This window comes from Drosophila arizonae, chromosome 2 (assembly GCF_054131065.1).
Source record: "Drosophila arizonae isolate 15081-1271.41 chromosome 2, UAZ_ARI_1.0, whole genome shotgun sequence".
NCBI classification, from domain to species: Eukaryota; Metazoa; Arthropoda; class Insecta; order Diptera; family Drosophilidae; genus Drosophila; species Drosophila arizonae.
The window spans coordinates 31,751,897-31,774,541 of record NC_142922.1 but is presented as its reverse complement, the minus strand read 5'-3'; the positions used below and the strand labels follow the sequence as shown (position 1 = coordinate 31,774,541).

At 37.2% G+C, this 22,645-nt stretch overlaps 1 protein-coding gene across 3 annotated transcripts; it reads left to right on the top strand.

Moving 5' to 3' along the window:
* The first annotated feature begins 901 nt into the window (after positions 1 to 901).
* Positions 902 to 21,264, top strand: TkR86C (Tachykinin-like receptor at 86C). Of its 3 annotated transcripts, none has more exons than XM_089470045.1 (9): positions 902 to 1,113; positions 2,114 to 2,298; positions 17,351 to 17,496; positions 17,709 to 17,922; positions 18,026 to 18,160; positions 19,979 to 20,059; positions 20,124 to 20,471; positions 20,540 to 20,658; positions 20,715 to 20,854. In XM_089470045.1, the coding sequence occupies exons 1-9, from the start codon at positions 1,036 to 1,038 to the stop codon at positions 20,750 to 20,752; spliced, it is 1,344 nt and encodes a 447-aa protein (XP_089326171.1). In that variant the 5' UTR covers positions 902 to 1,035; the 3' UTR covers positions 20,753 to 20,854. The 3 variants fall into 3 exon arrangements, with proteins under 3 accessions (XP_089326171.1, XP_017856588.2, XP_089326168.1); XM_018001099.2 differs by having other exon boundaries at positions 905 to 1,113; positions 20,743 to 21,264; XM_089470042.1 differs by having other exon boundaries at positions 933 to 999; positions 20,743 to 21,110.
* The last annotated feature ends 1,381 nt before the right edge of the window (positions 21,265 to 22,645 follow it).

The window sequence follows — 22,645 nt, the reverse complement described above, 5'->3', positions numbered from 1 at the left end:
TAGTATGGGGGTGTGTGTGTGTGTGTAAGCTGTAACATTAACACCACAACAACCAATGCGCATAAATTTTACATAATAAACATGTTGGAAACATCATGAATATAAACAAGAGGGCAAATGTGTTAGGGCGGGATAAGATATGTAAGTGTGTCTGGATGGTTGCGAGTGTGTGTGTGTGTGCGTGCGTATCCTAGGCCGTATGTCATAAACTAGCGCAAAAACAGGAGTGCATATGCCTGCGTATAAAAAAGCTATTCGCACACACGTGTGTGCGTGTGTATGCGTCAATGTGTGGGTATGGAAGATGCATAAATGTCGAAATGGGCAGTCGTAATATAAAGTGCGCTAATACAAGGACACACTCACTTGCAGATAGAGACACAAACACATAAACCGCTAGGTGAAGTGTGAAGTAGACTCTCAAACATTTGCAGACTTCAGCCAACACAAATACAAAGGCCAGAGAAAGCCACAATCAAACAAGACACTTGTACATCCCACACATTGGCGCTAGAGCACGGTCCACTGTCCTTGTCCATGTCCTCTATAATGATTTACAGGTCATTCATCATATCCACACGCAGATGAGAAAATTATTTGCCGCAGCCGCAGCCTAAACAACGCCAAAGCCGATGGCAATAAGTGTAAACACCAATGGCAACAACAGCAACAATGATGCTAGCAAATTAGAGAGCATTGGCTCGCGCACTCTCTCTCTTTCCTTTCGCGTCTGCAATAAAATGTTGCCAACTCCTTAGCGACATACTGCGAACTCCTTAGCAACATGCTGCCAGCCATTTATTACTGGCGTCTCTCAACAGGTTGTGCTTTAATGTTGCTAAGCATGTGCCTCTGCAAGGCAGATGTCGATGTTGCGTTGCTCATGACTACACCGCTTTGGCAATAGCGGCAGAGATTTTGTAGTCGCAATGTGGAACGCAGCAGTCGTCGGCAACACGCTTAGCTCTAAAGGTCGCGTGCGAGCACGGCATCTATCCTGTAATTGTATTTCGCTTTGCAATTGTACTTAAGTGAATGTGCGTTGTTGTTGATGTACCTCGAGTTGACAGTGAACGAAACAAAAGATTTAAGCAACAAAATAATAGTAGTCATGTAAATGCTGAAAATAAATTAATTAAATGGATTTAGTGTAGTTTTAAATATATGTTGAGCGCTTAAAAATGTACCGTTAAATAAATAAATAAAAATATAGGCAAATATATTAAAAAGCTAAAGTATAATTATTCAACTGCAAGTCAACAATTATCAGTAGTGTTTTATAGTTATATAAAATATTAGATAATATTTGATATTTAATTAGAAAACAAGTGTTATCAAATAACTAAATTAAATAAATTACTTGTGAATAAGTGTGAAAAAATATAATCCTAAAATATTTATTAAAAATCGTTTAATAATATTATTACGAATATCATAAAATATCATACATCCACCTTAAGTAGATTACATGCTGTTTTCAAAATGATAAGAAATTAGTAAACTTTTTAAATGTGAAATATTACTTTGTGTGCTTAACTTAAAGAAATTAAATTTTTGGCGCTCTATTGAGATTTAATTGTGTGTTATAATTTTATAAGAAGCAGAATTAAATTAATATAATATTTTAAACAAAAAAGTTAAAAAAAAACTTTAATAAAAAAGTAGCGACGGCTGTGTATACGATATATTTAAAAATTAATTGAATTCAGGAAAAGTGTCAGCAAGTGCAATGCGTCAGAGCGACCCCGATATTTTTTCGATTTTTTCGGCTCATACTACGGAAATAGTTACTTGCCACGCCCAGGTAGTGGGAAGGCTTAAGTATTCATAAAAGCCGATTAATCTTTCGCCCACAAGGACTTCCAACATAAAGCACAGAAGTTGAGCATAGAAGGGATAATTAAGCCCCCCAAAGTGGCATTTACAGCTCCTGCATCCACTTTTGGAACTCCTCCCTCTGCTGCTGCTGCTGCTGCTGTAGTCACCCAAGCCCTCTTACCTACGCGACCAGCCATATAGCGCTCTTTCGAAGAGCAGTGAAATAAATTGACGCAACCAACGATTAACGGTTCCCCCCTCTTTGCACGTCACTCTCTCCCCTCGTACACAAAAGATAATGTCGGAAATTGTGGATACTGAACTGCTGGTGAACTGCACAATTCTCGCCGTGCGTCGCTTCGAGCTGAACAGCATTGTGAACACAACGCTGTTGAATAGCCTCAACCGTACCGAGGTGGTCAGCCTTCTATCCGGCATCATCGAGAACCGAGATAATCTCGGTAGCATCAACGAGGCAAAGTAAGTTGTCAATGGGGAGGGCCGTACCCAAGGTACAGACAGACATGAAGTCTTAATTTACCTTCCAAATTTAGTTCCCATCTTGATAAATGTTAATTTAAATGACTTAATTTCAATTCGATTTACTATTTTATATACATATATTTAATTATAATTATTTCTTTACTCCGACTAGAATCTAAACTACAATTTAAATTGAATTTTTTGCGATCAGAGCTAGACCGCTAAATCCGGATCTATCGCTTTGTGAGCCTTTACCATTAGTATAAATTGTTTAATTTAGTAATTGGGTGCTACGAACAGCAAAATAATTTAAAATATTAATCTAATGAATAATAAGGTGCAAATCAATAGAGGATGCCTACATTACAGTTAGTCTTTAAAACGTAGAAAATACACGTTTTCCCGATTTGCCACGTCCCTAATGGGCGTAGATGTATCTGTGTGCATATGTGCCTAATTTCAAGTGTCTAACTTCAATTGCGACATTTAGATGGACAGACGAAATGACGGACAGACGAACATTTCACAAAATCAACATTTCATTCGTGAATGACAACTTACAATAAGATATTCATGATACAAACAAAAATATAATAAAATATATATATAAGTAAACAACTAAAGAATGACAACAAAAAAAGAATGGCACTATACAATTGAATGAACAAATTAAGGCAGCCGCCGACAATACAGAAATCTATTGTAGCATATAGCGTTGAAAGCGGGCACTAACCAGATATTAAAAGCACAGTCATCCCACACTGTCATGGGCAGCATTATTAAAATGAATATTTGATGAATATTCTATATGTAATTGGCACACCTGTTAGCCGAATACTTATTTAGGGCTTAGAGAATAGCGCACATGTATGGCGGAAATAAGTAATAATTGGTTTATGATGCATATTTATAACAATTGATTAAATAAAACCTGCCAGCAACCATAAAAAAGTGTCAAATGAAGCTAAAACCATTTTTATTTTGTTTTTCATTGAGCTATCCACAAACTATTAATATAAATTAGTTGAATATAAATAATTGATAAATACCAGCTCTTTACGGAGAACAAAGCATATTTTTCGTGAATATGTTTTGGCCGTTGCTCACCCGATTCCACTTTACCTAGTGAAATATTTAAAGAAGCTTATAATAAATTAAAAATGTTTTAAAATTCTCCAGTACCTAACGAGATTGCCTTTAAAACCTTTTATTTAATTATTTTTCACGAATGCTGTTACAGAAATGAACAGTTACTCACCAAAAGTGAACGATATCAAACATGTGCTGAAAAGTGCAAACGAAATGTAGTGCAAATACAAGTAGTGACTCGAACTGAGAGAAGTGTAGGAATAAATGTTGACAGAAGCAAGTAGGAACCTAGTAGACAAGACTCGACAAGTCTACAACTACAAAGTGGGTTGGGACCATTTTCACACCAATTCACGTCATAACATAACAGATTAAAGTTTAAGCTTTTGCAAGTTTTCTACGAAAAAAATGTTTGCTTTTTAGCTGTGCGTCTAAAAATTTTATTTCAAAAACAAATTTGCATATATACGTCAGAGTTCGAGCTGTGTATATCGGGTGTCTCCAATTTCTAGTAATTCTGAATGAATTGTCTATAGAATTAAGAAACAATTTATTGGCATTTTTATTTGAGTCCGAACGACTACATGGCTTGAAGTACACTTTATAGAGATGTATTTTATGAAAGTCTTTACCAAAGTAAATAAACTTAGCGTATCTAATTGGGGAATAGGCTTATATGATTCATAGCTCAGTTCTAAATTAACTCAGTTGTTAGTATGTCATAAAAATATTTCCCTGATCAATAATTTTTTGTGAATTTCGGATATACAAGTTAGTTTAGGGTCTTTGTAAGGTATATGTGTGTAAAGTTTCTAGAGAAGCTTGTCAAAAGTTGTTTAAGTATAAGTCTATCAGTATACTCTCGATCCTCTGTTTAATTATCATTAACACTAATAATAATAATAATCTATATTAAACAGACCGTATATTAAACAACTGTTACATGTATTCGACGTGGGCCTTAGTTTAGTTTAGTTACCCCGAAGAACTCAATTATCTGAAGCATTCTGTTCTAATTATCAAGCGAATTGTTCCATTGCTAGACTGATGCAAATAAACTTAATAAGTACAGCACTCACACATTAAATCTTTCAAACTGCTCCTATCCAAATAACTTTTGAGACTTCATGTACTTTAGCAATTAAACCATTCAATGGTTCAATACAAAAATCTCGGAGCACGTTTTGTAAAACTTTTTCCATTATGCCGATTTGTATGCTGAGGGCGAACGGCAACATTAACAATGTGTTCATTGAGCGTGCATGGCTAGAAGATACTCATTGTTTTTCACACGATATAAAATACGAATCTTTACAAGTTCAATTAAAAGTTTAACTTAAAAGTAAATTACTTGTTTTAAGGCTTTCTTTATCTATCTGTCGCATAGCATACATTCACAAGAAGTTGATACACTCTCTGGGAATTTGTATGTGCATCGCATACAAATTTAAAAGCTTTTATCAATGTAAACCAAGTGCGATAGTCCAAATAAGTTTAAATGCATGCAAATTCGAATGTAATTCTAATAAAATCAGTTTCAGATGAGTTAAACGAAATCAACTCATAAGTATTCATGGGGATAGCAATAGAAGTTTTATTAGAATTGTACTTTACACAGTAAAGGCTACACATATCTATTGAATTTATTTCATTTTATTATATTAAAACGCAAGTAGATATATTTTAATCATATATATTGTCTAATCTGTATAATTTAGTTAAACTATATTAAAATAAAATGCCCAATAGAGGCCCAAGTAACATATAATTATATGTATCGTTTCATTACTGTTGGAACTAAATTTGTATAGTATAATTATAATTATAATTATAATTATAATATCAGTTTGCATATACTAAAATACCCTATTGCTATTTTTTTTTTCAATGGGCTTACGGAAGGCTCGAACCTCCAGTTGTCAACAGGTACTTTGGTCACATTGTACCTTTATTACCTCGTTAGCTACCTATAATTAAGTAAAAGCTGAACAAAAACTAATTGGAGCTCGTGAAAGTATTTCTCTCCTTGCAGGAACTGAGCTGAATAGAAGTTAATGTAACTTGTAAACTAGCTGTAATGGATATTATGTAAACTTGTTCTACTGCAACTTTTCTAATTAGCTTGTAGGGCTGTAACTCTTAGATCTTGCATTGATCACAACTTAATTAGAGTATATAAAAGAAAGAGAGAGAGATAGAGCAATTGAGATTGTAGAACAACATTTACAGGTAAGTCGCTATAGAGCGTGTCAAACAAAAATGCTCGCATTTCAGAGTGACTATAAGCTACGGATTTGCGTTATGCGGAAATTCGCAAATTGCTTTTCAGGTGACATACAACTGAAGAGAATTGTGCCACGAACAATAATTGAATTCACTACGAGCATCTTTCCAACTAATCCCACGCAGTACAAGTTTCACAAACAGAACATTTAACAACAACTAAAATATGTTCGGCGCAAAACTTTCACAGAAAAAAAGATCTCGGAGGTTCTGGTCAGGAGTGGCTGGGAGATACCCAGAACCCCGGCCAATTCGCTTGTATCCAGAAAGTCCACGCATTTACGTCATGGAACAAATTTATATGTAGCTGTCCGTGACATCTGCACCATCTACCATCCCGGACTCGCCCTTTGCGGTGAAGTGACAAATTCATAACGAGCGCTTCAGCTGACTCGATTCAATGGCCGATTGCCATTTAAACAATTTGAATTGTTAAGAAAAAGAGTAAAACTATAGATGACTTTAAATTAACTTACATATATACCAATATCTCCTGTACTTATAGATAGAATGTATATATAAACGTAAGAATAGGTTTATATTATAATCTACACTTTAGCATATGCATTATTTTCTTCATTCACTTTTTCGCCGGGCTCATTTTTGGGATTTATTTTGGCCATCTCCTTAGCTTGGCTGTGTGCATGCTAAGTTGGCGTTCTCTGTGTGGACTTTGCGGCTTTGTGAATGTGTATGGTCAGCGGCAAGCCTCAACCACCCTAGCAAGCGGTCAGCTGACCACCTGAGCTGTGTCTGTATTAAGCTCATTATGAGCCCTGTGGCATGAGGCTTAGACGCAATCAACGTGTCAACAAATGAACGCATTTGCAATTTCAACGTGCCCCTGGAACGTGTCGAACATCAGCTGAGAGCGCTTTTATAAGTGTGCCGCTCTTTCCATTTGACGGCTTTAACTTTATGTGAGGCGTCTATGCTTACGTTGCGTATACGTATTTAATCTGGGCCCACTGCGCCACTAGGCATGCGAAATGAAAGTGCACATAATGCGCAAAGATTGTTGGATTTAAAGCAGCTTGAAGATATTTTGTTTTGGTATTTTTATGTTTATGACTTTTCATGCGCTTATTGATTTTGATGCGCAACGAATGACAAGGATCGGAATTTGGCCAATACCATTCAGTGATCGACTTTGGTGCTCGATATTTGCTGTTTTTATGGCTGGGCCCCGAATCCAATCACAGTTTATGTGTGCACATAAAAATAATTTAGAGTACTTCAAGCAGAACACACTGTTACCAGAAGCCAACGCTAACTGTTTGGCTTCGCTTCTGCACAATAACAAAACAGCAGAAGGACACAAAAGGATAACTCGTTCCGGTCAAATGCGTGCGCTCGTAGCCAAATGTTAGCCCAGCAAAAATGTCAGAATGTGCCGGACAAATACTCTTGCAATTATTCCACTTACTTATTCTGCTACCCACTTCAAGGCTGACAAAGCGCCTGCTTTGTCCCTCGCTATTCACCCTCTTGGCTTCCAGCCAAAAATTTGCATATGACAAATTTTTCAATTACGTTTTTTCCCTGTATATGGTCCGAAAACCTTTTCCTGTTTTATGGGTGCTTTCCTGAATAATTGCTCTAATGAAATTTCGGTGGAAGTAGAGGTCAACAGCTATGTATTACAATGATGACTTATCATATATATAGCCGAGTCGAGTACTTCCAGTAAATACTCGAATTTTAAATACCCTCTCTAATGATAAAGAGTTTATTATCTTATAAATAAAAAATTAAAAAATTATATAAAATAATTTTTTTTTTTTTAAATATTTATTAATATATATATTTATATATCCACCCCCTCACCCACAAATTTGTAAAAAGCGTATTTCAAATACATACTAGAGACTTGTGCTTAAGTAGATGCACGTACTTCAGCGTTATAATCACAATCTAAAATTTTTATGGAAAAAGTACATCCTCAATAAAAGTTCTTAAACAATTAAATTCCCATAGTAAGCCCATACTGCAGCCCATGCGTGTTTATGCGTCAGTGGGTGTGTGTGTGTGTTTCTTGTGTAAGCAGAAAGACGCAAAGAATTATTAAAATATCAGTTGCTCAAAGGGTTCAGGGGATCTCGAAGTCAAGCAGTCTCGACTAGAGCTTTCTTACTTGTTTTGTTTTGTTTTGTTTTTATCTGGTAAATTAAATTTTTGAAAAGCATTCTTAGCATAGCTTAAATTATATAACCCACAATTACTTACGTACTCCAATTTTAATCTACTTCATGAATAAAGATATATAACAATATTTTTTTATATATAATTTATTTGAATTTCAGCGAACTCACAAGTTATTCGAAATAAATAATAATTCTCCTATTCATAAAATACGATAACTAACCAGTGATCTATCTGTATAGTGTCCACTCAATAAATATTAAATTTCATTTCACACGAGTCCTGATTCGGTTTATGGCTTGCTCTGCCCTAAATACCTAATTAAATTGAAAATCTCACAGGCTGGAAATACATTAGTGACCATTTTATAGCAGCAATGTTCAACGCATTGTTCTGTGGCTGCTCAACACTTCTAGCAGCAGTGCGCGTTTCAAAGGGAAAAACCAAAACAATGAACTACACAAATCTCGGCCATAAATCCAAATTGAAATGGGGCAGATTTGCATTGCAAAAGCAGTGGGGAAGTCTCTGGACGTGACCCAAAATTTGTGTAGATGCTGCAAGCAAACAAGCATATAAGCCTGGACAATCACGCATATGTGTAAAAGCTCATACCCTGTAATCGCTGAAAATGTGAAAGTATTGTATGTAAGAGATAGGGAGATGCTGGATCCATAGAATATAGAATGTATAGGATAGATAGGAAAGTACGGTATAATGTAATATGTAAAACACAGAGAGAAGACAGCTCAATTAACATATGTATATAGTATACATCACAATGCACAGACTATCGATCGACCCATATCGGTTTTTATCTTTACGAGAAATATGTATTCTTATATACAATATTTCGCATTTACTGAAGACAATAAAATTACTAAATTTTACTAACTACGAGTATCTGCATTTTAGAACTTTTCCATCATTCCGTATTCCCTATACTGAACCAGATTTAGAGAATAGAGCTCTCGGTTTTGGCATCTATACGGGATTGCCGCTATGGCGAGTTACGACGAGTTCAGGGTAATTGCCTCCTGCATATTCCCGACAAGACAAGCCTATTTGTTTTTTTTTTTTGGCCTGGCCGAACTCTCGATAATAAAGGGACCAGTGATGACGAGTGGCCATGATTCTGACAAGGCGACTCGTCCTCAGTCATTTGTCAAGCATCGGTGGGCATGAAAGGATTGCCTTATCAGTAAGCAGATTTGGGCGTAATGTACTTTCAGAATTGATTGCTTCTCTAGCATAATATTTAAAGCAAGCTGGCATTAAAATCTAATTTTATAGAGCTTTTCAACTAAACAGTTACGTTGATGTACTATGGGATCATTATACCCTGAACCCATTGAAAATGGGAAATCAGGGTATAATGGTTTTGTTGAAATGTATGTAACAGGGAGAAGGAGGCGTGGCAGACCCCACAAAGTATATATATTCTTGATCAGCGCGACGAGCTGAGTCGATATAGCCCTGTCCGTCTGTCCGTCCGTCCGTCCGTCCGTCCATCCGTCCGTCCGTCCGTCCGTATGAGTGCGTCGATCTCAGAAGTTATAAGAGCTAGAGAGCTGAAATTTGGCATGCATACTCGTGAGTACCATACGCAGTACGAGTTTGCTTTATTTTTTCGATAAATCGTCCGATTTTTTATCGAGAATAATCGAAAAATTGATTTTGTTTTTTTTTTTAGTCTAATTTGAACAATTTTAGACATGGAGTCTTCAAATATAAAGTTAATCGTTGTATATAAAGTTAATCGATACAAAGATTTTGTAATTTACAGATTTTGGATACCACGCCCCCTTCTCCCCCAATTTGTAAAAAACGCATTTCAAATACTAGAGACTTGTGCTTTGGAATGTGCACACATATTTACCATATGATTACACTCTGAAAGTTTCATTAAGATCATATGTTTACAAAAGAAATTATTCGACAAATAAATTCTCATAATATTGCCCACACTGCAGCGCAGCCCAAGCGCAGTCGCTGCTTACTGCGCAGTTAGCAGAGCGCAGGCTTATGCGTGCGTGTGGATGCATGTGTATGTATGTGTGCATAAAAGAAGTGCGGAATGATTAGAGTATCAGCTTAGAGGGTTCAGGGTATCTCCTAGTCGAGCAGTCTCGACTGGAGCGTTCTTACTTGTTTTATTATTATCTTTAAGTATTGGAGAGGACTAAGATAAAGTCATAAGTTTAAGTTAACTTAACTTTAAAGTAGCTCTATTTATGGACAGCCTGCTTATAATGCCATTCCCTATGTGTGCTCAGAAGTTGAATTGATTTTAGATTCTGTTGCTGTTGCCAAAGGCTATCTTGAGCTTGTATATAATTTTGTGCTGGCTTATTATTATCTATTTGGCAACGTGACTCCCAACTTTTACAGCTCGTATCTCGGCCACCATGAGTTGGCCACCTTACTTAGCGAGTGCTGTAACTTTTCCCGTTACCATTAGCAACTTTACCCTTCGTACCATTGAGGTAGCGCGGACTTGACTTGCGGTTGCCAATGCAGTGGCTACGGCAGCGACTGCAACTGCAACTGAGGTTGTGAAAGTGACTGTGACAAAGGCACAAAACCACAAAACCTCTCAATTTGGGCTGCCTGTTCGGCGCGCATGAAATATGAAATATGCAGTGTAATGTACCAGATGTACACTGCAACAGAAGTTCATTTAAAATGCGGCTGCAAATTACCAACAGCGAATTTTCAACTCTGAAATTTGCAATACATATGTATGACACATCTGGAAGCACAGAAACTATTCTACAATATGTTGCGGGCCCTGCCTCGCTCTCATGGGGCCGACACTATGTAGGTGCTAATTTAGTGTCGCTGGGAGGAAACTGTTTAATTGAATAATTTGCACCCTAATGGGGGTAATTTGGTGTCGGCAGCACCTGCGCCTGCCTTCCCTACAATTGTGTATAATATGCGTGGCACACGTTACCGCAGGTTGCACCATGATTAAAGTGAACTTATGTTTTGACCGCAATTGGCATCGAGCCCTTAGAGGTAGGCTATATTATTTCGAATGGCTGCTAATAGCTGGTAAGGTGCCTGCTCATTTGGCTTTTGACTAACAACAGCGATTTGTAAACAACTTGTATGCCTTTCAATTCAAATTTTCCTTAACAGCCAGGGACGTTTAAGGGTTGTAAGTTTCATACCTAATTAAATTGCTTTTAGCTGACAGTCTTTTAGCAAAATGAAAACAACAATCTGATCATCTTAAAAATTAAGTTTATATAAATTGTACAAGATTTACGTTGAACTTATTGCACAGAATAATCTATAATACTTATTATTTTTGTGTTTATTTTAATATTTAAAGTCCATTTTAAAATCCCAAAGTTCAAACAGACCATCTTTTTATTGACTTTTTTATATACATATATCAATATGTATATAAACATATCTATAGCAGCTTCTACGATTTAGCATATTTCCGCATAAATATCTAAAGCAGAAGGATATACTCCATTTACGCATCTAAATCCACTGAAACCTGTATCTGGCAAAACCAAATTTATTCAAATTTCAGAAATGCAATTGCTTTGCAATCAGAGCAGATTCTTTTTTGTAACTTTCTGCAATGTCAAAAACATTTGAAAGCTTGACACTTGTGCTCCATGATAGTTTATATACAGGATATTCGTGTTGCTATTCTGGCGCCTTGGCTAAAATTTGCATAAGAAGCAAAATTGATTGCGTGCCAAGCCCTAAGAGAGGTCGATGCCAAATTTACTTCCGCCCAGACTTTTCCTCGTCGTCAACATTTCCCTTGAAAAATGCCGATAAATATTTGAGTTTAAGCACATAAATAACACAATAATAATATAAACGTCTTCACAAGCTCCCCAGCAAAAGTAAAATGTGCCAGGCCAACGGAAATAATTAGTATACTTTCGCCTTTTAGCCTCGGCTTTCGGACAGCCATTCTTGCCTGATTGTTACTATAATGACAGCAATTATATATTTTCGTGCCAAGGGATTATATGGAATGAAATTATAATAAAATCAAAATTAAGTTAATGGGGCCCGCAAATAAAGCTAGATATGGTAATCATCAGCTGCGATTTCGCTTAAATTTGATCAGCAATTTAGATTATGGCAAAAACCAAGAGGGAAATGTTTTAAATTTACGAATTTAAAGTTATCTGTTTTGTTTTTGTGCTTGTTATACCCTGAACCCATTGAAAATGGGAAATCAGGGTATAATGGTTTTGTGAAAAAGTATGTAACGGGCAGAACGAGGCGTGGCAAACCCCACAAAGTATATATATTCTTGATCAGCGCGACGAGCTGAGTCGATATAGCCCTGTCCGTCCGTCCGTCCGTATGAGTGCGTCGATCTCAGAAGTTATAAGAGCTAGAGAGCTGAAATTTGGCATGCATACTCGTGAGTACCATACGCAGTACGAGTTTGCTTTATTTTTTCGATAAATCGTCCGATAACTTTTTTATCGAGAATAATCGAAAAATTGATTTTGTTTTTTTTAGCCTAATTTGAACATTTTTAGAGATGAAGTCTTCAAATTTGCGTTGTATATAAAGTTAATCGATACAAAGATTTTGTAATTTACAGATTTTGGATACCACGCCCCCTTCTCCCCCAATTTGTAAAAGACGCATTTCAAGTACTAGAGACTTGGGCTTTGGAATGTACACACATATTCACCATATGATTACGCTCTAAAAGTTTCATTAAGATCTTATGTCTACAAAAGAAGTTATTCAATAAATAAATTCTCATAATATTGCACACACTGCAGCGCAGCCCAAGCGCAGTCGCTGCTTACTGCGCAGTTAGCAGAGCGCAGGCTTATGCGTGTGTATGTGTGCATAAAAGAAGTGCTGAATGATTAAAACATTAGCTTGGAGGGTTCAGGGTATCTCCTAGTCGAGCAGTCTCGACTGGAGCTTTCTTACTTGTTTTATATTTTATTATACCCTGAACCCATTGAAAATGGGAAATCAGGGTATAATGGTTTTGTGAAAAAGTATGTAACGGGCAGAAGGAGGCGTGGCAGACCCCACAAAGTATATATATTCTTGATCAGCGCGACGAGCTGAGTCGATATAGCCCTGTCCGTCTGTCCGTCCGTCCGTCCGTCCGTCCATCCGTCCGTCCGTCCGTCCGTATGAGTGCGTCGATCTCAGAAGTTATAAGAGCTAGAGAGCTGAAATTTGGCATGCATACTCGTGAGTACCATACGCAGTACGAGTTTGCTTTATTTTTTCGATAAATTGTCCGATAACTTTTTTATCGAGAATAATCGAAAAATTGATTTTGTGTTTTTAGCCTAATTTGAACATATTTAGAGATGGAGTCTTCAAATTTGCGTTGTATATAAAGTTAATCGATACAAAGATTTTGTAATTTACAGATTTTGGATACCACGCCCCCTTCTCCCCCAATTTGTAAAAAACGCATTTCAAATACTAGTGACTTGTGCTTTGGAATGTACACACATATTTACCATATGATTACGCTCTGAAAGTTTCATTAAGATCGTATGTCTACGAAAGAAATTTTTCAACAAATAAATTCTCATAATATTGCCCACACTGCAGCGGAGCCCAAGCGCAGTCGCTGCTTACTGCGCAGTTAGCAGAGCGCAGGCTTATGCGTGCGTGTGGATGCATGTGTATGTATGTGTGCATAAAAGAAGTGCAGAATGAATAGAATATCAGCTTGGAGGGTTCAGGGTATCTCCTAGTCGAGCAGTCTCGACTGGAGCTTTCTTACTTGTTCAATTATGAAAGTTGCAATAAACAACAATTACCATAATTAAGTGCCGTTCGTGTTGGGCTTAGAGATGGCAGCAATGCGAATTCGTCCAATGGAACAGGAGGAAGCACAAACTGAAATTATGCAGATTTTTTATGCAAATTAAATTAATTTATTGTGGTAAGACGCAGTTAAATAAATTAAATCAAAGGCTTTAAAGTTGTATCTTCAATTTCTTTGTTAAATATCAAAGAAATTAAGGCTAGATCAAATCGGATCCGAGTTGGTTAGGTTGGGTTGATCTTCTCGGTCTCAGCAGATGACGATTGAAGACTGAAGACTCCACCCACTAAGTGCTCCTGTGGATTTTCACTTTATTTTTTTTTCTAACGCCACGAATATTATTCTTGTCTTCAAATTTAATGTTTTAATTGTCCATTTGGACCGATTAAAAAAAAAATAAATAAATAAATAAATAAAAGAAATTCAATAAATAAAAACGAATAATAACAAGTAAGAAGGCTCCAGTCGAGACTGCTCGAAAACTGGTTTGGGTTACTAATAATAATTTATTTTATATTTTGTCAAAAAGCTATTTAAATGGTTTCATGCTTGTGGCCTAGGAGGTTAAATGGTTTATTTGATTACTACATAACCGTTTGTTGTGAAACTGAGAATTAAGCCGCAAGCAGTTGAGGCATAAATAAAACTTTGACAAATTGATACGAATAAATTTCCAATAAATATTTTATAATGTAATGGTGATTTATTAAGGGCACTATGTGTGCAACAGGAGCGTATAATATGTGTATATATAAATATTTCATATTTCGTGACATCAGCTATTAACTGCTCGTGCTTTCTCGTGGCACGAGCCCAGCTCAAGTTGTGGTCCTTTGTATTTGAATGCGGCAGAGATGTAGGATACACAAATTGAATGCCACTCAAGAGCAGACAATAACGAAGCGCTTCCGTTTCCATAGTGCAGAACTTTTCCCAATGACAGCTAAACTAGTTAGGGTTTAAGCTTTGGACTGGGCTCGGCTCAGATTAAAATATTGGCTGCTGCTCCAGTGTTGGCAAATGCCGCACAATGCAATTATGCAAATGGAAAGCAGATATATCCAATGTACGATTCGCTCTCATATTCGCCATGCGCACAATTTCATGTCCTCTGCCAATGGCATATGAATCAAAACGGTATTTTAATTTCGCTCTCTGACAAACTGACTGCGCCCGCAACTGATTGAAACGAATGCCACAGTTCATTTTGAGTGTGCTCATCATGTTATTTCAGCATTGGCTCAATTAGCCAATTTTTTGCAATTTGCTCTGCTCTCGAGCTGCTCAACAGTCAATATGGAACATCAATGGAACCTCCTGACATATGCTCGACTGCAGAATACTCGCCTTGATCTATTAAATAGACCAACTCTGCATATTCGCTAACAATTAGGCAATTTGGTTTCTTTTCTTTTGTCATTACCGACATTAGTTTGCATTTTCAGCTTATACTATGGCTTTTCCTTCCGATTTCCGATGTTCACAAATAGGCATATTCAATATCCCCTGAAAACGACTCTGGGCAGACGCTGCACAACATCATTGCTGGCTATTTACTTCGCCAATGAGCAGAAGAAGCAAACACAATCACGCTGAAAGTGGCACTAAATATAATATTTATCCTAGTTATTCTATCCTTGCTCAAGTCGTAGAGCTTCCTTCGAGCTTACGCTGATTGCCTGGCATTGTTGACAGCGAGTCGAACGAAGACTTGCCCAGAGACGTCCTTTACGGTAATCAAATCGATATTTGGTTCGTCCTGGCTAATTGAGTTAATTATGAGCATGTGCGCTTTGGTTAGCATATAATTATTTACTAAATTTATATGTAATCTAAGTGAAAATGAATTAGATAAACTAAGTTTCATTTAGTTTCTCGAAGTAAATACGTGACTATTTCTGTAGGTCTGTAAGTCGAGTACATAAAATTTAAAGTAACTGAATTGAGATAATTCACATTTATTTAAGCTGTCATATAACAATGGCATTAAACTAAAGTTTAAATTATCGTATCGTATTTAGTGATTAGCATAATACTTAATGTTCATGCAAACTGAATAAATCCGAGCTCTGCTCATTTGCAAGTAAATCAGAAATTATATTTATTTCGGTGACTAAATAAGCTCTGATTTAATCCACTAAACCCATTTAGTGAATGGATTTTAATCAATTTTGAAGTATTTAGACATAACAAATTCCCGAAAGTGAAAATAGAAAATGAAATGATTTTCCGTAATTATCGAGTGCAGCTGAAAATAGAAATCGAAAAATAGATTAACTGCGTGTATGTGTATAAGTGTGTATTCGTTTGAAAATGTATATAGGCAAGTATTTCTATTATAGGAATTTTAACAAAATGCATTCTTTTATTAATTATATAGCCTTATACATATATTCATATTTATGTATGTAGTTGGCATATATATCAAAAAATAATAAAACCGAATTTTTGCCAATGAAGTTAAAGCAAAATTTTTATGCTGGAAAGGAATGTAAAATGCTTAGAAGAAATAATAAATTTAATTTTAGTTTATTTATAAACATCCAGTTACTTATATAGCCATATTTTAATTTGCTTCTAAATTAGCTTGGCTTTGCGAAACGAGTTTAATTAATTATCATTTCATTACGCAGCATTAGCCAAATCAGTCCCCAAGGCATCATAGAGTATTCAGTGTAAAATCAGTCCATCTCGTAGAGATCAAGCGATTAAATTATCTGCTTCATACAATACAGCTCATTGAAGCGCCTGTCCTTGGCCTCTGTAGTCTGCAATATAGTGTTTGGCTAATTAATGGGCCTTGCTCTAGTACATTTGCCACTAATCAGGCTGCCTGGCTGATGGCAGAGCACATAGCTATTAGTGAAAATTAAATGCTACCTCAGTCTATCACTTAGCTGCTTACCTGCTAAATTCACTGGTTGCTAAGTGGCTTATCTAGGATTGTTGCTCCTGTTGAACAAATGCAGGTCAAACGAAATCACTTAAAACTAGAGATTCAATTTGCAGCGTTATTGCGTTACTTTCGCATCATCAGAAGTTTCCTTTATCCAATTTGAGCTCAAATTTGAGCTCCATTGAGTTTTCATTGTTGTTTTAGAGCTGCCTTAGACAGACTGCGACAGGTGAAAAAATCTGACAGACAATCAAAGTTTATCTTGTGCGCACAGAAAGAAATTCAATTTATCCTGGTAGTTGACAGGTATTTTGTATATTTATAAATAAATATTTTTAAAGATGTTCAAACTTTTATAAACAACTTTGTAGACAATATTGAATAACGGATGAAGTATGCTGTATTATGAAAAATATTCTTAATTGTTACATTGACATATGATTATATGACTGACTTATGCAAGCTATAATATATAGTTTATTGTGTCACGCAAAGGACAATGGCTTAGGTAATGCGGAATCCTTTAGACACGTGCACAAACATGTGCTGTTTGTTTGCCTTGCAGGTTTATTGAACCCACTGTGGCGTAAAATGATTTGTATTTTGATGAACACACTAACACACTCACGCGAGCACACATATACATGGCACACTCATGTGTGCAAGCGTGTTCAAAGGATTTGTGCAAGCTCCTATTTGCAATTGTTGTGTCCGTTGAGCAATAGTTTTTCATTTGTTTTCCTTCATTTTGATATGTGGAAAAGCATGTATGTGTATTTAACTTTTTGCCATCTCTCTCTATATATACATATCTCTCTCTTTCCATCGTTGTGCAGGGACTTTCTCACTGAATGTCTATTTCCATCGCCCACGCGCCCATATGAGCTGCCGTGGGAGCAGAAAACCATTTGGGCCATCGTATTTGGCCTGATGATGTTCGTGGCCATTGCGGGCAATGGCATAGTGCTGTGGATTGTTACAGGTAAGCTCTTGACGTGTTTGCAATTGTTTCAAATGCTCAACTCTGAGCGGCGCTTTAAGGCACATCCCGCTGGATGGACTTAACTCGCGTATCAGAGTCACAGTTAGTTCTCATTGCCTTTGAGGAACGAGGCAGGCAATATCCGGTGGATTTGTCTTTTCTTCCACGTCTCGGTGTTTGTGGTGTTTTCTTATTTCTGTCTCTGTCCGCAGGACATCGCAGCATGCGCACGGTCACAAATTATTTCCTGCTGAACCTGAGCATCGCTGACCTGCTAATGTCCTCATTGAACTGTGTCTTCAACTTTATATTCATGGTGAACTCGGATTGGCCATTTGGCTCGATTTATTGCACCATCAACAATTTTGTGGCCAACGTAACGGTTTCAACATCGGTCTTCACCCTGGTCGCCATCTCCTTCGACAGGTGAGTGCTAAGTGTTTGCCATAATCTTCATTGCACCAATACCCGCATCCGCATCCGCATCCGCATTGGCATCCGTTTTTGCATCCGATTTGTATATTTGCAGATACATTGCCATAGTCCACCCCCTGAAACGGCGCACGTCGCGTCGCAAAGTGCGTTTTATTCTCGTCCTGATCTGGGCACTGAGTTGTGTGCTCTCCGCCCCCTGCCTGCTCTACTCCAGCATCATGACAAAGCAGTAAGTGAAGTGCCTCCACGATTTACATACATACATACATACATACATACGTATATATATGACCTTGCCTTGGCTTTACAAAGTCAGCGCAGGGCCGGCAGTCTCAGCTGAATATTTTGTTTACTCTCCGGCAGTAATAAACATAAAGAACTTTGAAAGACGAAAGTTCAAGATACTTTTCACGTAGATGCTTCCACACACAAAACACCACCCGCAGCGCAATCGCCCGCTGTGGACTCTGAGCATATTTCCATCGATTCGCTGATACTCCAGGATGTTAGACTAGGTCTCTGCCACTCCCATTGGCATTGCCATCGCCATTGCTCAGATATATTGCATGAGCTAACGTTATGAGCACCTGAAGCTCAACTAGGCTCCTCCTGACTCCACTTTCATTTGAATTTTACGCAAATTCGCACACTTCAATGAAGCAAATGGCACGTTCACTTAATAGAATTGAAGCTTTTAGTCTTTTATGACTAACTGATTGACGGTCTGATGGACTGACGGACTGACGCGTGGATTGATTGAATGAGTGCCACTGGCATACATTCTCGAGATAAAACGTTGCCTAGGGTAATAAACAAGCTAGCTTGTAGAAGAATTTATAACATGTTAAGTTATGAGTCTGCATAAGTATAAGTGGAATAAAAGGGATAATAAACTGACGAGAAATTTCGTTCATAAGGACAAAATATTATTGGCTCTGGCAATTTTACTCAAAAATTTAACGATATATTGTGGATATATATATGTAAAGTTAAGCAATTGAAATGCGAAAAGAAAATTTATGCCTTGACAGCTCATGTAATTCCACTAACCCTGCTTCTAGAAAGGAAATATCAATACAAAATATTAAAATATAGAAAATACACATTCTTAAATAATAACTTTGTTGTATTTTGAGAAGAATATAAAAAAAGTAGAGAAGAATTGGAAGACCTTAAGTATATATATTTAAGTATAGCTCACGCGCACACTATCGGTAGATTTATAGAAAAAGCAAAGCTGCAACAAAGATAACCTAGAACAATTCAGCTACACTTTGAGTTATCGGTTGAAATAGCAAAAAATAAATATAATCAATCCATACCAAACGAATTGAAATGCATTCTTGTAAAGGCTCAGTCAATAGGAATTTACACCGAATAGAGTTTTACTCCAATTTACACAGTTGCTAAATTGAAATCAATAAGAAGAAATCAATAACCCATCAAATTAATTTACTATTAACAATTTATTTAAACAAGAGTGTATATAAGAGCTATGGAGATCCAATTAAATTCGTTAAATTATTCAAATTTGAGCATAATTTTTAACTAATTTATTGTAATGTAATGCGCAATGAGGTCAATTAGTTCAAAATGCACAAATACAATCATAATCTATTGAATGGTCGAGCTGGCCGAAAATTTGCTCAGTTAATCACCTGGCTGGCAGATGCGTGCCTAACGAGCTCCTCGGACTGGGTGGATTGTTGGCAAATCTTCAATTTGCCAAATTAGTTTTTTATGGAAAGGCAGCTTCGATGCGAAAGGCGACTTTAAGGTGTCGCCTTCCGTCTGGGCGGAAGGACCCTTCGCGCCTAACTTTTGGGCCGTGATAATTTCTCAGGGCTCTTCGGCCCGGGTTCGCTTTCACAGTAATTAAATTATGTTGCAAAGTGTCTGGCGCCGCAGCAGCCCAAGATACCTTTATGCACAATGTAAATTCCATTAGGGCGCGCAGGGCGAAAGTTTCGTGTTAACCTTACCATTTAGAGCAATTAACATTAGCCGAGACAATGAACGGGTGATGATTCATAAAATTACTTGGCAGCTATTATAACGGAAAATCGCGTACAGTCTGCTTTATGATGTGGCCCGACGGACGCTACCCGACGTCGATGACCGACTACGTGTAAGTGTATTCAAGCCCCTTTCAGCCCTACTACAGCTAATTGTGAACACTCGTCAATCGGCAGCTATAACTTGACTCTGTTGGTGCTGACCTACGGCATACCGATGATCGTAATGCTCGTTTGCTACTCGCTCATGGGTCGAGTGCTGTGGGGCAGTCGCTCGATAGGCGAGAACACGGAGCGCCAGATCGAGTCGATGAAGTCGAAGCGAAAGGTCGTTCGCATGTTCATTGCCATCGTCTCCATCTTCGCCATTTGCTGGCTGCCCTACCACATGTTCTTCATCTATGCCTACCACAACAACCAGGTGGCATCCACGAAGTACGTGCAGCACATGTATCTCGGCTTTTACTGGCTGGCCATGTCCAATGCCATGGTGAATCCGATCATCTACTACTGGATGAACAAGAGGTGAGCAATTACCTTGACAGAGATAAAAGACAATTTTCATTTTGCACTTAATATATTTCGCTTTACAGATTCCGCATGTACTTCCAACGGATAATTTTCTGCTGCTGCATGGGCCTGACACGCTACAAGTTCGACTCGCCGAAGAGTAGGTTGGCGAACAAGAACAGCTCGAATCGAAACACTAGAGGTACGTACAATGGGACTCTGTAGGTAGCTCCACCATGTGATTCATCAAATCGGCAGATATATATATATATGTGTGTGTGTGTAGTGGAAACTAAAAGCCAATGGAAGCGCAGCACAATGGAGACGCAGATCCAGCAGGTGCCCACCACATCGTCGCGGGAGAGGAAGGCGGCGGGGGCAGCGGCGAACCACATGGCCGTGGAGTGCGTCATCGAGAGGCCAATGGATGACAATAGCTCGCCCATTTGTCTATCTATAAACAACAGCGCGGGCGAGCGTCAGCGAGTGCGGATTAAATACATTTCATGCGATGAGGACAACAATCCCATTGAGGAAGCATCCGAGAGCAGCAGCAACCACAGTCACGGTCACAGCCATAATCACAGTCGCAGTCACACTCACGCTCACAGATGCAGTCACAGACAAAAGATGACAGGAACTCAGGAGCTGTGATGGACAAGTTTCAAAGCGGTTTCATCTTCTCCATGAGAGCCACTCAAAAGAGAACAAGTCTCACTGTAAATACGAATATTAGCGAGATTATATGAGTTTTTAGAGTCTAATGAAATACGTTCTAGTGCAGTCCACTTTGTACTTACTTGAAGCGTCATCGAAGAGCTGTAAGTTTTAAAAATCTATAAGTATACATTTATTCTATAAATGTCACTGTAAAACTTTACTTAATACAACTCAAGTTAGACGAAAAACTTTTAAGTGTGTATTGAAAGTAGTTAATTGTTAGTTTTGATTATCTTTAAAATTTAAAATTTAGTTTTGTTATTAACAGACAAGTTTGAGCGTCCTACATTGATGTTCGATATATGTAATTGTGTATATAGATAAAAATATATATATGTATTTGTGTAAATTGTAAATAAATCGTAAAATTTGGTGAAATTTTAAAAGGTTGTCAAGTAAAAGTGTTGTATTGTACCCAAATTGAGGCCACGGGAATAATACTGGAATATTATGGTTGCGTATGAGCTATCGTGGGTTATGGTTTATTTTTATAATAATTAAAATTGGGTAAGTATGACCCCTACACTTAAATACATTTTAATAGGTCAACCATGCTTTCGTTAGCATGGCTGCAAATTCAAAGGAAAATTGTTGTTGAGCTTTAGCATTTCATACTGTGAGCCCATTAAAATACCGAATCGGAGTCAGCATAATGGTTCTCCTGTGCTAAGGTTACAAAATGTTTAATTTTCAATTTGCTGCTTCGTGGGTCGCGGAACAACCAACAAAAGAACAAGAGCTCTCTTTATTGATGCCTTTATGCAGGGCCGGATTGACCCTCAGCGGGGCAGTCAACAATTTGGGCGCCCTTTTTCACATCAGTTCCTTTTCTTTTTATTAATATATAAACTTATATATTTTATACAAATTTTATTGGCATAAGGTAATAATATCAAAAAATTACTATCTACACTTTAAAGACGTCGTTTTCTCAGTTGTGATTATATTTTTCTGTCACTGCCTACTTGTTAATCCGGCCCTGCCTTTATTCATCGTTTCCTCAGTTGCATAGCGATGAGCGGGAGAGCAAGCGGAGGGAGAGCGAGCAGAGAGAAAGTTACGTTCTTCTTCATATAAATCCAATATGCAATGTGCAATAAATAATTTAAATAATATTTAAACTAATCATCAAATTATTAAGAAAATTAATAAAAAGGCATAGCAAATCAAAACATTATTTTTAAACAAAGTTCTTAATTTTGAGTTCATCAAAATATATAATTGAATAATTCATTCTTATTTATGGGTGTATAGAATTGCTATCCTAATCAGCGCACGGAGCAGTGAATAATTTGTAAAGGTCGCAAATACATAATGTATTAGTATTTTAGTAAACCAAACGAACGGTATAATCTGTATATGTATATTTTCGTTAGAATTTGAATGTCTTACAATATTTTTGTGAAAGTTTTCCACCGCTTTGGGTATTGATTCGATTTAGTACGCTTGCTGGCTTTTAATGCTTGATT